General features: G+C 39.6%; 1 protein-coding gene across 1 annotated transcript in view; it reads left to right on the plus strand.

Annotated features, from left to right (window-relative positions):
• OPRM1 (opioid receptor mu 1) overlaps positions 1–5,362 on the plus strand; it is a 58,761-nt gene extending 53,399 nt beyond the window's left edge. Inside the window, exon 4 of the mRNA XM_061428384.1 lies at positions 3,456–5,362. Within this exon, the coding sequence (XP_061284368.1) occupies positions 3,456–3,494 (39 nt within the window). The 3' untranslated portion in view covers positions 3,495–5,362. The remainder of the gene's footprint in view (positions 1–3,455) is intronic.
• The last annotated feature ends 7,492 nt before the right edge of the window (positions 5,363–12,854 follow it).

Here is a 12,854-nt window from a genome sequence, read left to right on the forward strand (position 1 = left end):
TCAGAAATACCCCAAGCCTTGTACTGGCTTCAACTGCAACTTTGGGTGGCATCAAGGGTGGGAAGGAGAAAATAAAAGTGGAAGAGAGCGCTACAAAGAGTAAAGATAAAAACATTAAAGGGGCTTTCCTCCACCAATACTCTTGGGCCCGTCACTTCACCCAGGACCTCTATTTCCTCCCAGAGATTAATAAAATGGGAAAAGGCAGGCTCTTAAATTGCTTCCAGGGATAGGAAGCACGTACCAATCTTTGTATCACTAGAGATTAAAAGTGCCTCAAATAAGCTTCAGTTTGAACCTAAAAGCTTTTGGAAACTTTATTTTTCAAAGTAGGCTAAAAAATAGCTCAAGGGTATTTGCTGGTTGACTTTCTGGAGAACTTAACAGTTTAAGAAGTTCTTTTTAAAAATGGAAAGCTGGTGGTAGATTAAAATATTATATCTATATCAAATGTTAAATTTACTGAATTTATAACAGCAACTGTGATTACAGTTAGGAAAAAAGCCTGGTCTTAGAAAATGTCAGGGAGATGCAAGCTTTCAAGAGAAATATCTTAGCAACTAAGCAGGTCAGCTAGTTATGAGTCTATGGCTGCATCTGTCTGTGTGTGTTTGTACATGTACAAGATTTTCACATTTAAGAGCTGCCTTTAATAACATTAGGTATCGTAGAGTAACTCAAGACCAGCCAAACCCACACGAGTTCCTCTGATCTCATAGCACACAGACTGGGGTGATAAACCCTGCAGGAGGTCAGTTTTGCTCTCAGAGCTGCTCCCCGACCAGTGGACCACGTGATTGCTCTGCCAGGCTGCAGCCTGGAATTCGGAAACAAAGAGAGCATTAATCATTTTCACCTCCCAGTAGCTCCAAAGCCTGAGCTGTTCCTTCCCCAGCTGAAGTGGATAATGATGGTCCCAGGAAGGTTCCAAGGGACACTCCTCACGGAGGCTGCCTCCTCTTACAGAAATCTGTAGTTCAGAAAAGCCCCAGGGTGTCACCTGCTGCCTAGGTCTTCAGCAAAATTTGACAGGTTATCGGATTAACTTGCAGACAACAATATGCATGCATAGATAAGGTACATATTGTCTCCAATAGCTGGACAGTGCAATTAAGTGCTGGGCTACATTTATGATAATAGGGAATCATAGTGCAAAGAATATTTTCTTTACTGCCTCCAGAATCCACTTTTGAGTCATAGTCCATTCAAGGTTTTGACAGCCTAGGTGCTTCATTCACCCTCTAAGAGCATAACTTTCCTCACTCCTTTGTCATCCACGGGTGTACAAGTTGCTCAGTCTGTTGATCAAAATGCTCCTGAGCTTGCTTCCTTTCCCTCTCATTAAGAGTCTATATGTTAGTGCTCAATATTAGGGACTTACTGTCCTCTAGATGTTTCTATTTGTGACTTTAGACTGGATGTAGCTGGACTTTCCTCCCTCGTGGGGCTCAGAGTGCTCTCCTAGCCCCCTAGCCCACGGGAGACCAAGCGGCAACCATGGCACCACTTGGGCATCTGGTTAGAGTTCACCCTTCACGGCTCAGCCTACATCCATCCACCCACTCAACTCCTGTTTATCAACAGATGGGGAAGAGTGCTCTGGTGGTTCAGTGGTACAGAATCTGCCTGCCCTTACAGGAGACTCGAGTTCGATCTCTGCATCGGGAAAACCTTCTGCAGAAAGGAATAGCAACCCACTCCAGTATTCTTGCCTGGGAAATCCCATAGACAGAGGAGCCTGGAGGGCTGCAGTCCATGGGGTCACAAAAGAGTCAGACACAACTCAGTGGCTAAACAGCAACAACAACAAAGAACAGGGTGGAGGGTTCACACCCTCTCTCTTCACCACGTGGGCCAGAACATTTGCCACCAGCTCCCGAGGAGTTTCTTCACATCCTCACATCTCTTCCATGAGCCCTTGTCTTTTCTCTTTCAAAAACTCATCATTCATCTTGACATACTGCTTGTTGTACCAGTTGGGGAAGAACCTCAGCCTCTTAGAAGAGGACAGGAAGTAACAAGACCCCAAAGGGGGAAATGACAGAGCAAGCAAGCAAGCAAACAAGATACTTTTATCTGCCAAAAGTAGATAAAAATACTTAGGTCGTCATAGCACAATGAACAGTAGAAACTTTAGCTGTTGCAAAGGATGATGCAATGGGACCAGATGTGGCTGTACACACAATGATTGTGTCACAGTTGGAGAACCAGAGCTAATGTCTCAGTCCCTTTGGTAATAAGCAATAAACCAGCCTCTTAGGAGCAAGCAGTCACACAGTGATCAACGCTGTGGTCGGCTTGACCTACTTAATCACCTATGCTACCACTGCAGAAATGGTTCTGGGTCAGAGATTGGTCAAGCCCTACCATCAGCAAGCACGAACAGGAGCATCCAGGGGTCATGGCAGACTCTGCCTCTCCCACAGAGATCCCATAGTGAGCTCTCTGTTCCTTACTCCTAAGAGATGCAATGTGAAATATTTAGGGATCAAATTTTAGCATCAAATGGTTCAATAAGACAAAGTGTGTGTGTCTATGTATGTGTGTGTCTGTATGTCTGTGTGTCTGTTGAAGGAGGAAAAAAAGAAGAGGAAGCAAGTGGTAAAGCAAATGGGGTACAATGTTAACAGTAGGTGAATCTGGGTAAAAGGTGCACAAGTGTTCTTTGTATTAATACCAGTCTAATTCTTGTACTTTTCCTGAAGTGTGGAAGTTACCAAAATAAAGTTAAAGGAAAAAAAAAAATCTCATCTCTTTCCACTTACTATACAAACAACTCCTTTTTTTCTCAATGAAAGTAACAAGTATGACAGCAATAACTATTTGTTCATCGTAAAACTCACTTCATGTCTGTGATCCTCCTCCCTTACTAGAAAATATCAAGCCACATTTTTGTGTGTGAACAAATGTCCAGTTAATGCTCAGCAGATATGCTAGGTTTATGGTGGGGGTAGCGAGGGGAAAATATCTCTGAACTGCATATCAGTGGCTTCAGGAAAAAAAAAAATCCACTGATTTAGTGAGTTTGGTGAAAAATAAAAGTTCTTCATCTAGAAAGAAAGAACGTAAAAGGTACTACAAAAAGAGGTGTTGCTTTTCTTTTGAAATTTTGATCAAATCATGAATAATTTGAAGACAAGGAGGGAAGAGGATCAAGGACAGAGGGAAACAGTTTGGGTTAAACTTTTTTTTTTTTTTCAAGAAGCCATCATATCATATCTCTTTTATGATTAGTGTATAATTCTTATTCATCAATGTATACAGGTGCAATAGCATATTCACAAAGACCCAAGAGATTAAATAATGTCTTGATATTTAGGAAAAACTCTGAGAGTTGCAGATGAAAGTATACATGAAGATTCTCAATGTATTTTCTGACGCAGAAGATGTCCAATAACTGTGTACTGCAACCCAACCTGAAATATTCACTGTCTTTGCACTTTCTCTTCTTTCAGATAGAAAATCTGGAAGCAGAAACCACTCCGTTACCCTAACTGGGTCTCATACCATTCAGACCCTCACTGAGCTTAGACGCCACCATCTATGTGGAAGCAGGTCACTGTGAGAATGCGTGGAAAGCTCTGGTTTCCTGGGAAAGTGCCTGTTCCTGCCCAAAGTCATCAAAATTCTTTCCTCTCTGGCCCCTCCACTCTGCACATGAGAGGGACATCCAAGCTAAATCAAGCATTAGGGAGGAAAGAACTAAACCATCCTGAGTTTGTGTGTGCATAATCTCGAGGAAGACGCCCCACGGGATCGAAACCTGCTGTGGTATGTTCATTAAGGCCATCGTGGAAGATGGCCCTACTGTATGTAACATTCTGTTTTCAAGCAAATATTTACAGCCTCATCGAAGGAAAACCATCACTTGTTTAATTCATCATATAATGTAATTTAAATGCTACCTCTGATCAAAGCACCTTATGTGAACATCCAAGACTTTCCATGTCTGTAAGAGAATTAATTGTTCCATTTTTACCCTCTAATGTTAACCTCAAAATTATCTTTGGAGTTAAAATATAGTTTCCACCTTCATTTCATTGCTTTATCGCCACAGGAAGTCAAGCCCTAAAATGGACTCTTTATTTCTCATAATTTCTTCTTACTAAATGCTCTTTACATCATACTTTCTCTCTCTGTTTTTTTTAACTCTTCTCATAATACTTACACCTTTTGAATCAACACAACAAAATGACAGCTGTTTTTTGTTAATTTTCAGAAGTTTAAACTCTTTAAGAAAATATGGAGCCAGTAAGCTTAATCTCAAACTTAAAAGACTCAAAAGACCGTGGAGAAAAATGGGTGATCTACTTTTCACTTCTGTGTAGTTCCTTGGACATGATATATTAACAATGACCCGAGAATATTTTCCTGAAGATTATGTTTCTATAATGTCATCACCAATATGTTGGTCTTTTTGATCTTTGCTAAATGTCAAGATTTCCTTTGTAAAATGTCAGTCTTCTAAGTAGCTTCTCTAAGACAATTCTTCTTTTTGACAGGTTCTCTTTGGCATGAAATACAGTTAGAGATTTGGCAGTCCACACATTTTATTTAATCTATACAGACAATCGAGTTAGATGGTCCATGCCAAAAAGCTCTCCACTTTGAACTGTTGACTGCACTGATTAAATGGATCAAATACATCATAGTTTTCTGTGAAGACACAGTAGAAAACAGGGTTCCAGCTTCCCTTGTAAGAATATTCCTGAGTCCATGGCTGCCAATAGTCTCAATCTTACAATCTGTCTTCATTCTGGAATCTAACAAGGCACAAATATGCACCAGCTATCTAAGGGCAATGTTTCAGAAAGACAGCTGTCACAGATTGGACTAAATGAATTTACTGTCTCAGATCCTATTGGCTGTAGTTATATGGCCATATGTGGATATCGCCCGTGAATCTGTTGGATGAGAAAAAAAAAAAAAAAAGGATGCAAGATGAGTGTTTTAGTGTTTCCTTCTATGAAGTCTTCTGTTTGCCTCCAATAATCTCCATTTCTCAAATATAATGTCCCAGTATGGATATGCATTATTTTTTATTTTTTAGATTTTCAGATCAAAATAACTAAAATCGGGGCCTTGAAAAGGTTTAGAGTGGTGAATAAATGCATTTGTTGTATATACATTATATACATATACACACTACTAGAGCTTCCATAAGTAAAAGTGATAATTCATATGAAACACAACCAATAAGGGAGAATGAAATATTGGTGTATTGGGGAGGAAAGTTCTTGTTAATGGGCCATAATAACAAGGGTTTCTCAAGAGATGACAGGACACTACTTTCTGCTCATGACTGTTTCTCAGTATTCATTATTTCTGTCTAATGACCAGCTCTTAGTTAAGACACTCTAAAGTAAACAGTACATTAGTGGGTTTTTATATGTTTCATTCAAAACCATTTTTTTTATTTTAAAAGAAATACTTCTTCTGTTCCTTTTTTTAAAAAAAATTTATTGGAGTTATAGTTGGTTTACAATGTTAGTTTCAGATATACAGCAAAGTGAATCACTTGCACACGTGCATGTATCTGCTCTTTTTTATCATAAATTTGGTAGAATTACCTGTGCAAATAGAGAAATAACAGCCCAGACCCAGATGGATGAGCTACAGCTTCTTATAAAATTTGAAGATAAAGAAAATGTAATGTTCTGCTTTGTTCCTTCTTTTATTCTTGTATTTCACTCTGTCCTATGGACGGAATGTCTTCCTATTTGGCATTCTAGTAATGCAGACTGTGGATGTGAAGCAGAAGTTTGGCGTCTTTGTCTGATTTCTTGCTGTGGAATTTCTCATCACCAGTAGGTAGTGGTCTTTCCTCTTTGGTCTCTGCCTTCACTGTTATTTTGCTCCTGCATTCTCTCCCTGCCTATCACTGGAGAGGAAAGAAGAGTCAGATGAGACTCGGCTGGAGCAAAAATGAGTCATCAGGACTTTACTGCCAATCTCTCTGCTGGACGGATGGGGTCCTCGGAAGGGGATTTGATCACACTTTTGTTTTAAACTTTTCCTGTAATATTCTAGGTCCACCCTAACAATCTGATGATGTCAAAATTTTACTGAGTCTAGTAGAGAGGCTAAAAGTTTGGGCTTCTAGTTCATCTACAGCCATGTCTGAAAACACTGATATTTTTTGGCTTTAAGTAATATATTTCAGCTTTTTGACTTTAGCTTTCTCTTTAAAAGTAGGGCCTATAATAGTACCCTTATTGAGTTGTGTTCAGGATCAAGTCAGATAATGTTTATAAAAAACTTGACCTGCCACATAGCAAATGCTTCCTATGCATAGTGAACATTATACATGAAAACTATCAATGTAAAAAAAAAAAAAAAAAAAGAGCTAGAGTAACTTGCTGAATTTGTTGGAAATTACCTCTAATCACCCTTGGCACAAAACCCATGAGAGGAACCTCTTTTAAGAAGGCAGGAAGTATCTAAGGAAAATTTACTATGATGGGATGGCATCCCAACTGCCATCAGAAGAATGGGACTCTTAACTTGGCCACTTGAAATACTTCTCTACATTGAAATAGACAGTTGGCAGTTTTAAAATAAATTCATCTAAAAAAAAACAGCTTTGAGTTAGTAAGAAGATATTCATTTCCTTAAATAATAAGATGGGTCTCTTAAATAATAAAACTGATATCCATTCACTTGCAAATTTCATTATTGAAAAAGCATGCTTAGTTTATTTAATATTATCCACCCCCCCCCCAAATGATGCTAACAGTTTCAATTTCCAGCATTATCATAGCCAACACTTTATGTCTCAGGATCCAGGCAAAGGCTGAAATTCAGAAGCACAGATTCAAAATCTATTAGGGAAATGTAACTAAGATACAAAGAAAGTACCTCTGAAAAGATTCTCTCTGATCATAGTTATCACAAAGATCCCCCAAAGCATTCCAAGTCCTTAAGTCAAGTATATTTATATGTTCAAAAGTTAAAAGAAAACTTTCTTGATAAACATTGGACTGTTTAATTCAAGATGCATGGAAATGATAAGATATGTGCCGCATCTCTCATGTACTGGAGGTGATCCATTTATACAGACTTATGCTCTGCCTACTGGTAATTACCAAGATGAGATAGTTCACAAGTGACTCTTCTGGCTTCAGACATGAATACTGCAGAAGCTGATGCTATCCCTTGGGGTTTTCCAAACTTTAGAGCATTCCAACCAGAGCAAACTGAGAATGGGACATGGCAGCCTCAGCATCTTGACCTCTTTACATGTCACACATGCCCCTGTTCTGTGCAATTCCAGAGGCTGGTCATAATTAAAAACACTATCCTCTTCATAGAATATTCAACAGCAAGAAAGGAGTGTCTTGGAGAATCCTTATTGCCATTATGGAAGCAACAAAATTCTTGTCTAGGTTCTCAACATAATTCTTTTCTCATGAACCGTGTTGCTTGGGTTAGGGAAAGGGTGAGAACATGAACCTTCCTCAATGCAGAATAACTGTTTTTTCCCTGGTGTGAGATGTTTTAGGATTCATAGTCATGAAACACAGCATCCAGATTATATTTAAGACCATAGTCATTAGGACCTTGGGCCTAAAGTGACAAGTTAATTAAAAGGCTTAACTTTGGGACATTCAGCCAGGAGCTGATAGAATTTAATTAAAAATAATTTCAACCTGCAGTCATTGTTTTCCAGTGAGATCAAAATGTTAAAAGTTTTAGGAAGTATATACATTACTTACTGTTCAAAATTAAGCAAAACCAAATGCCCAAAGTTTAGTGTGCTGCAGAGTGGGACAGACATCCAAGCTCTTATTATATAACACCATGGTGATTCTGAAAGGAGTCAAGTTCAGCTTACTTCAACCAATATTATTGTGTCATGGGTGCTTGGGTTATAAACATAAGAACCATCAACACTAAAATTTTAAGATTACAAAAAGTGGCTTGCAGGTGTATTGAAAATGAGTTTTGTGACAACAAGGTACTTTGCAAGTAACAATGGATAGCTACATATGCATTTTAAAGGAATTTTAAGAGTTCAGAAATCATTGAATTAAATCTATCGATCTTCAAAAGCATCTCTTGACTTATGTTAAGATGATTCTAGACCCTGGGCACATACTCAGAGAAAAGAAAAATTTTATGGGGTTTTCCCCATCACAAATTTAATAGAAATCTGATAAGGTACTTTTCAACTCACTTTGCATTATCTATCAGCTTGCAGCAAATGAGAACTCCATTAAAGTCAGCACTTGGGATTTCACTTAAACTTTACAAAGTTCAAGAGAAATTGGAAGAGTTACTGTTTCTTCTGAACTTTGAGAGAAATTCAGGCTTGCATTTTATAGAAAAGTCATCTAGATGCTAATGCTTAGAGTTCTAAGATTCGCCATATTCCAGACCCCAAGCCTAGAAAAAATATTTTTACAATCTTATGTGGTACAAGGCATTATCTCCTTTCTTCTCTCCCAAACTCCAGAAACTTAGCAAGTCTCTTTCCATTCATATCCAAGAGCGTCTCAGATACTTAAAGACAAAGTAAAACTCTATAGCAGTAGATTAAGACATTCCTAAAATGTACTACTAGGTGTGCGACAATAGGAAAGCTTTATTATTTATTTGTAATAAGATAGTTAAGAATCAAGAAGAATCAATATGGGATAAAGCAGGAAGGAGAGAGTTCATTCATTTTTACCCTAATCACTAGAATGAATTAGCATAACACTTCATTGCCTCTCAGAGAAAGTAGTTGGCATTACCATCCTTTTTTTTCTTTTTTTAAAATGCTTTTACTTTCTACTGTACAGCAAAATGAATCAGCTATATGTATACATACACCCCCTCTTTTTCAGATAAAGAAGATGTGATCCATACGTACAATGGGTGTTACTTAGCTTTAAAAAGGAATGAATGCAATGCATGTGAGTCAGTTCTAATGAGGTAGATGAACCTAGAGCTTATTATACAGAATAAGTAAGTCAGAAAGAGAAAACAAATATCATATATTAATGCCTATATATGGAATCTGGAAAGATGGTACTGATGAACCTTTTTGCAGGGCAGTGATGGAGACACAGAAATGGAAAACATACTTGTGGACGTGGACGGGAGGAGAGGGTGGGATGGATGGAGAGAGTAGCGTGAAAACATGTATATTACCATATGTAAAATAGATAGCCAGTGGGAATTTGATGTGTCACTCAGAGAGCCCAAACCAGTGCTTTGTGACAACCTAGAGGTGGGCTATGGCACCCCACTCCAGTACTCTTGCCTGGAAAATCCCATGGGCGGAGGAGCCTGGTAGGCTGCAGTCCATGGGGTCGCAAAGAGTTGGACACGACTGAGCGACTTCACTTTCACTTTTCACTTTTATGCATTGGAGAAGGAAATGCCAACCCGCTCCAGTGTTTTTTCCTAGAGAATCCCAGGGACGGGGGAGCCTGGTTGGCTGACGTCTATGGGGTCGTACAGAGTTGGACACGACTGAAGCGACTTAGCAGCAGCAGCAGCAGCAGAGGTGGGCTGGGATGAGAGCTTGGTGGGAGGTTCATGAGGGAGGGGACATATCTATACCTATAGCTGATCCAAGATGTATGGCAGAAAAAAAAGATGTGGTACATATGCACAATGGAATATTACTCAGCTATAAAAAGGAAGGAAATTGGGTCACTTGTAGAGATATGGATGGACCTAGAGACTGTCATACAAAGTGAAGTAAGTCAGAAAAAGAAAAACAAATATCATATATTAATGCATATATATGGAATCTAGAAAAATGATACATTTTTTTCTTTTGGCCATGCTGCACAGCCTGCAGGATCTTAGTTCCCCAACCAGAGATCAAACCCAAGACCTTAGGAGTTAAAGCACTGTGTTCTAACCACTGGACCACCAGGGAATTCCCACAGTAGTACCCTTATGCAAAGAGATTATCTATAAAAAGTACTCAGATATTTTATAGAGCTGGTAGCAATCTATTCAAAATTGCAAAGGGTCTATGGGATCCATCAGACCAGAAACAAGACCTATTAAAACCACATTTGAGTGCAAGTAGTGTTTCTGGAAAAACTCTGTACTTGTGGCAATAGCACAAACAGCCCTGTGTTAATGTAAGAATTGCCCAGTATGCATCAATCAGATCAGATCAGTCGCTCAGTCGTGTCCGACTCTTTGCGACCCCATGACTCGCAGCACGCCAGGCCTCCCTGTCCATCACCAACTTCCAGAGTTCACTCAGACTCACGTCCATCAAGTCAGTGATGCCATCCAGCCATCTCATCCTCTGTCGTCCCCTTCTCCTCTTGCCCCCAATCCCTCCCAGCATCAGAGTCTTTTCCAATGAGTCAACTCTTCGCGTGAGGTGGCCAAAGTACTGGAGTTTCAGCTTTAGCATCATTCCTTCCAAAGAAATCCCAGGGCTGATCTCCTTCAGAATGGACAGGTTGGATCTCCTTGCAGTCCAAGGGACTCTCAAGAGTCTTCTCCAACACCACAGTTCAAAAGCATCAATTCTTCGGCGCTCAGCCTTCTTCACAGTCCAACTCTCACATCCATATATGACCACAGGAAAAACCATAGCCTTGACTAGACGAACCCTTGTTGGCAAAGTAATGTCTCTGCTTTTGAATATGCTATCTAGGTTGGTCATAACTTTCCTTCCAAGGAGTAAGCGTCTTTTAATTTCATGGCTGCAGTCACCAACTGTAGTGATTTTGCAGCCTCCAGTTACTCAATGGAAGTATCAGTTCAGTTCAGTTCAGTTGCTCAATTGTGTCTGACTCTTTGTGACCCCATGAATTGCAGAGTATAAATATGTTTATATTTTTCAGATGGTGTGTCCTCTTCAGTTTTGGTTTTGCAACAGTCGTTCTTGACACTTTGGTTACAAGTATATAAGTACATCTCATAAAAGGGGATAGTTTTCTCAGTAACTAAATTTGGCTCTTTTCTGTACATCTCAATGATCACACTTTTATTTTTATTCTTTTTTAATATAAATTTATTTATTTTAATTGGAAGCTAATTACTTTACAATATTGTATTGGTTTTTCCATACATCAACATGAATCCAGCATGGGTGTACACGTGTTCCCCATCCTGAACCCCCCTCCCACCTCCCTCCCCATACCATCCCTCTGGGTCATCCCAGTGCACCAGCCCCGAGCATCCTGTATCCTGCATCGAACCTGGACTGGCAATTCGTTTCACATATAATATTATACATGTTTCAATGCCATTCTCCCAAATTATCCCACCCTCATCCTCTCCCACAGAGTCCAAAAGACTGTTCTATACATCTGTGTCTCTTTTGCTGTCTCACATACAGGGTTATCGTTACCATCTTTCTAAATTCCATATATATGCATTAGTATACTGTATTGGTGTTTTTCTTATAGGCTCCAGTTTCATCCACCTCATTAGAACAGATTCAAATGTATTCTTTTTAATGGCTGAGTAATACTGCATTGTGTATACGTACCACAGCTTTCTTATCCATTCATCTGCTGATGGACACCTGGGTTGCTTCCATGTCCTGGCTATTATAAACAGTGCTGCGATGAACATTGGGGTACACGTGTCTCTTTCAATTCTGGTTTTCTTGGTGTGTATGCCCAGCAATGGGATTGCTGGGTGATCACACTTTTAAATGATCTGCTGTCATTCAAAGCTAAGTCATGAATCAAACTTTTGCTCTTCACCCTACAGTCATGTGCAGGAAACTTTTGCTCTTCACCCTACAGTCATGTACAGGAAACCTAACATGTGTCTTTTGCTCTGGTGCCTTGACCATGTGTATATTACTGTCTAAGCTTTCTGATAACTAAAGACTTCCAAAAGAGAAGAGTTCCCATTTATAACATGATTTTGAAACAAAAGGGTCAGCTAGGTGTTTCAGAATGCCTATTCCTCATTTGTTGACCCTTGGAGATGTTTTTGTTGGCTGGCTGGTTGGCTAGATGATGTGTGGGTTTTTGTAGCTGCTGTTCAAGATTTTTCAGGTCTCTTTGGAATGTTTGTCACCACACAAATTCATGTGCCTCTCTTCTCCCCACTGAATGGATTTCCCTTTGTAATGACCTGTGTAGGAGGTTAGCATCACTGGAATAAAGTGGAAAACTGAAGCATATCTTTGTGGATAGTTCGACACCCTGGTGGGGCCACCTACATTCTTTCACCAAACAACGGCCCCTTCCTCCTACATCATTTGGATTTTAGAGCTGGTCAGAATTCAATCTCCTACATCCTGTCTAGCACAGGAAGCCCATCAGCTGATTCCCAGCTGCATCTCTGCAAGTGGGACGCCTGATTTCTGCTCCAGCCTCCACAGGGGTCCATTCAGAAAAATAACAAAGTCTTCCTGCTACTCTCTCTGGCTGAGACAATTTGTTCCCATCTGCTCCCAGGCTCACCTGGCACTCTGACTCAGTGGGAAGCTGGTACTGATCACTGCTGCATTAATTCAAAACTCATTTGCTTTATGGAAATTCATGGCCCTTATTTCTCAAGGGAATGGAGAAAACCAATAGACCTCCTACCAGCCGGGTACTTTCCATGCGAGTGACTGCATCTACATAAATTAGATTCAAATGACTTTATTTTCAAGATTTATAAACTCAATATTGCAAATAGTAGAACCTGGCACATGGATCCCCTTGCTTGTCTGCGAACCAAACATATAACTTCTGCGTGAACTGGGGCAAAATAACAACAGGGAAAAAAACGGGTTAATGTGAAAAACTGACCAATGATTTTGTTTGTTTTAATAAATTCAATCCATTTACTAGCCAGGGTAGGGGGATGTTCATCCTGATTACATGGCTCCTTTTTCACTTTTATTATGAAATCCTTTGTCCAGGAATACACTAAATCTGATCATA

This window comes from Bos javanicus, chromosome 9, assembly GCF_032452875.1.
Source record: "Bos javanicus breed banteng chromosome 9, ARS-OSU_banteng_1.0, whole genome shotgun sequence".
NCBI classification, from domain to species: Eukaryota; Metazoa; Chordata; class Mammalia; order Artiodactyla; family Bovidae; genus Bos; species Bos javanicus.